Raw genomic sequence first — 3419 nt, 5'->3', positions numbered from 1 at the left:
ACAGTATGGTGAGGGGCGTAACATTTCCTTCACACACTTGAGGTATTCGGCCAATCATAACGCATTGGATAGCTGGCCAATCAGAGCACACCTCGCTTTTCAGACCGATTAGTTTTGTAAAAATCGACGCGTTTCAGAAAGGCGGGGCATAGAGGAGAAACAGTAATGTACAGTATGTGGAAAATAATGTGTTTTTTAACCTTAAACCGCATAAACACGTTTCATTACACCAAATACACAAAATAATGTTCTTTTTAGCAGCATCATATGACCCCTTTAATTCTAACAAATATGTTCTTGTTAAAAACTAACCAAAATTAAAAATAATTTACTTATAATTTCTGCACAGGAGAGTCTTGGTGTTGTTTCCAAACAAAAGGAAATATATCGGTATCGGCTATCGGCCAAAATGAGTTGAAAAATATCGGCATATCGGATATCGGCAAAAATCCAATATCGTGCATCTCTAGGATGAATCCATGTTTTATATCAGTCGCGTCTATTTGCTATTCAGCAGCTTTGCCACCCAGGTGGCATTTAACTAACGCTAAGCCTAAGATATCAGGATGGTTTGCCAAACATTCACTCCAGGATCCCAGCATTAAAAACTGGTGGCTAATTTTTTAACAATGTGTCTGGTCGTTTCAGGCTGATCTTAATAGGTGGTACATCTGTACAGATGGTATGCACACACAATTCAGTGAACAAAGTGCTGTTGCTCATTTCACATGTGAACAGTGTGTTAACATAAATCAGATCAGCAAAACAGCAGCCCACAAAGGGTGTGGAAATTATTACTAAACCTCATAGAAAAAAAGATACCTCATCCCTCTAAAGCACATAGTTACAATTAAACATGTTTAACGTTTTCAATATCCGTAATAATGCTGATTTTAGAGTGGCAAATTTCATTAACTAGTTAAATAGTTTTGACTATTTAAAATGATTTTTATATCTTCAGGACAATAGCTAGTATAAGGAATTTCAGTATAATTGTAATCATCCATCTTCAAGTTGTGGTTTATATGTATTTTTTATGTGTTTAAAATCTATGATGATTTTTATAAAGCAACCATAAGAATTTTTTGTATTGTTAGTAATATTTAGTAACACTTTAGATCAGGGAAGCCTATTCACTATTAACTAGTTGTTTATTAGCATGCATATTGCTAGCATATGGGCTGTTTATTAGTGCTAATAAAGCGCATATTAATGCATGACCATATTCTAGATCACTTTACCCAAGCCCATACCTAAACATCACCACTACAACAACTACCTTACTTGCTATCAAATAAGCAGCAAATTAGGAGACAAAACACAAAGTAATATGTGTTCCCTAATCTAAAATTCGTCGTATTGTTCATTGTATATCATTGTATTGCATTACATTATATTTTTTGCTTTGATCATAAAACTAAGCATTTAAATATTATCTCACTAAGACATATTGTTGGGAGATTCAGAATGAAAACTGATATTTATATCATTTTATGTAAGTATCTGCTATACTGTTCTCATTGATTTACATTACAAGCTTTCAGAATTTCATTGTACTTTTTGGGCACATAAATATCAGCATCTGCAACAAATCGCATATTTTTTTGCTCAATTAGGGCCTCTAGAAATGAGAAATCTTGCCGTGGCAACTAGCTGAAATAAACAAACAAAAAAGAAAAATTGAAAGTTATATGAATTACTAAAATAACTTGAAATAAAATACAATTAAAGCTAAATAGAAATATTTTTTAAAAAGCAAAAGCAGAAAACAAGTTATTTAAAAATAAAAATAAATAAATAAAATACAAGTTAATTGAAAATAATAATTATGAATAATATGTACATAATTTTTAGTGTCGCTAGCGCTCTTTGTCATAGCAGGGCTCTGATTTTCTCTCCTCTCCTTCAGTCGAAGTTTAGACCACGGTGTGAGAGGAGGACCCTCGCTTTACGGCCCCCGACATTGCCTGTCTGAAGACAGATACTCACCAGACAGGTATGAGTTCGCAAAACACGCTCAGATGCCACGGTTTACAAACAGCCCTTGCCCTTAAAAGCTTTATTGTTTTCTAGATTGCCTTTGCTGATACTGGGAACATAAATGGGAATGTTTCCATATACCTTCGTAATTTCATATAACATGATTACAGAAATTCAGTGTGAGAAATATGATGTGCCACATAGAGAGAACCTTAGAAAGCAGGAAAAAATTTATTCCTCCTCTTTTCTTTTTGACATCACTCTCTCATTTTATCCGCCAATCTCTCGCTTTTGTTATCTTTCCATAGCTCCATATTCAGTAGCTCCGTTCAAACATATTTCTGTTCTTTACTCCCTGTGGTTGCAGCCAGTATCTTACCCTCCCTCCTCGAACCAGACACAGACAGCCAAGCATCGACCCCGCTATCCAGGACCCCAGGTATTCTGTCAGGCCCGAGCAACGTTACGCGACCCTGCCCACCTCCCCCTTCTGTCCAATCACAACGCTTCTCTCACACTTTCACCCTCCCACTTCCCCCTGCTGCTAGTTGATTGACAGGTGACAGCTTGCCCACACATAGCACTGCATAAGAGGTTGCTCTTGTCACTTTGTTTATTCATTATAAATATGAAATGAAGACTAGTGAACGCACTCATACATAATTTATCACATCTTAGGACAACAGAGTCATGTTTCTACACAAGAAAACATCTGTTACTGAGACTCTCACTTCCTTAGACTTTAAAGGAAAGCTCAAGTTTCAATACAAGCAAAGCTCTGTCAACATAATTTTGTGACAAACTGTCTGTTACCATAGAAAACCATTTGGACTTGCTCTTCAGTTTTTTACAACTCATTTTGCACTTATTTTTGCTAAAGCGCTTCTTACGTACAGAAAAATTACAAAATTATTCATCTCATTTCAAGACTTGCCGTTTTAATGTGGCAATACTTTGTTTTTAAACATTTATTATATAACATAAATGTCACATCTGTTCATATTGCAAATGTATTATTTTAAATGTGATTTTGGTTTGTTTTGTGGTATTCCATCTAATTTAAAATTAATTGACATTTAAAATACAGTAAAAACACTAATATTGTGAAATATGATTTCAATTTAAAATAAGCATTTTCTATTGTAATATATTTTAAAATGTAATTTATTCCTGTGATTAAAGCTGAATTTTCAGCATCATTACTTCAGTCTTCAGTGTCACATGATCCTTCAGAAATCAGTCTAATATGCTGATTGTTATTATCTATTCTGTGGTCAAAGAGAAAAGCTTGTATTAAAACTGGCAGGGGATTCACTGAATGTCTAATATATAGGGTACAACGGAGCTAAATGCGCCTTTGATATTATTTTCATCTAAACCACTAGATGGCAGAAAAACTTGGCGTAGCACTTTCCAAAACATCCGTTTTTCAAGATGCA

At 34.6% G+C, this 3419-nt stretch overlaps 1 protein-coding gene across 1 annotated transcript in view; it reads left to right on the top strand.

Moving 5' to 3' along the window:
* LOC107714466 (regulating synaptic membrane exocytosis protein 2-like) overlaps positions 1-3419 on the top strand; it is a 70972-nt gene that overhangs the window by 16637 nt on the left and 50916 nt on the right. The window contains exons 8-9 of the mRNA XM_016520305.1: positions 1910-1996; positions 2348-2419. Coding sequence (XP_016375791.1) covers positions 1910-1996; positions 2348-2419 — 159 coding nt within the window. The remainder of the gene's footprint in view (positions 1-1909; positions 1997-2347; positions 2420-3419) is intronic.

Source organism: Sinocyclocheilus rhinocerous, unplaced genomic scaffold (assembly GCF_001515625.1).
Source record: "Sinocyclocheilus rhinocerous isolate Xijiao unplaced genomic scaffold, SAMN03320098_v1.1 scaffold2404, whole genome shotgun sequence".
Lineage (NCBI taxonomy): Eukaryota > Metazoa > Chordata > Actinopteri > Cypriniformes > Cyprinidae > Sinocyclocheilus > Sinocyclocheilus rhinocerous.
Note: the sequence above shows the minus strand (reverse complement) of the source record. Positions and strands in the feature narration are given on the sequence as shown.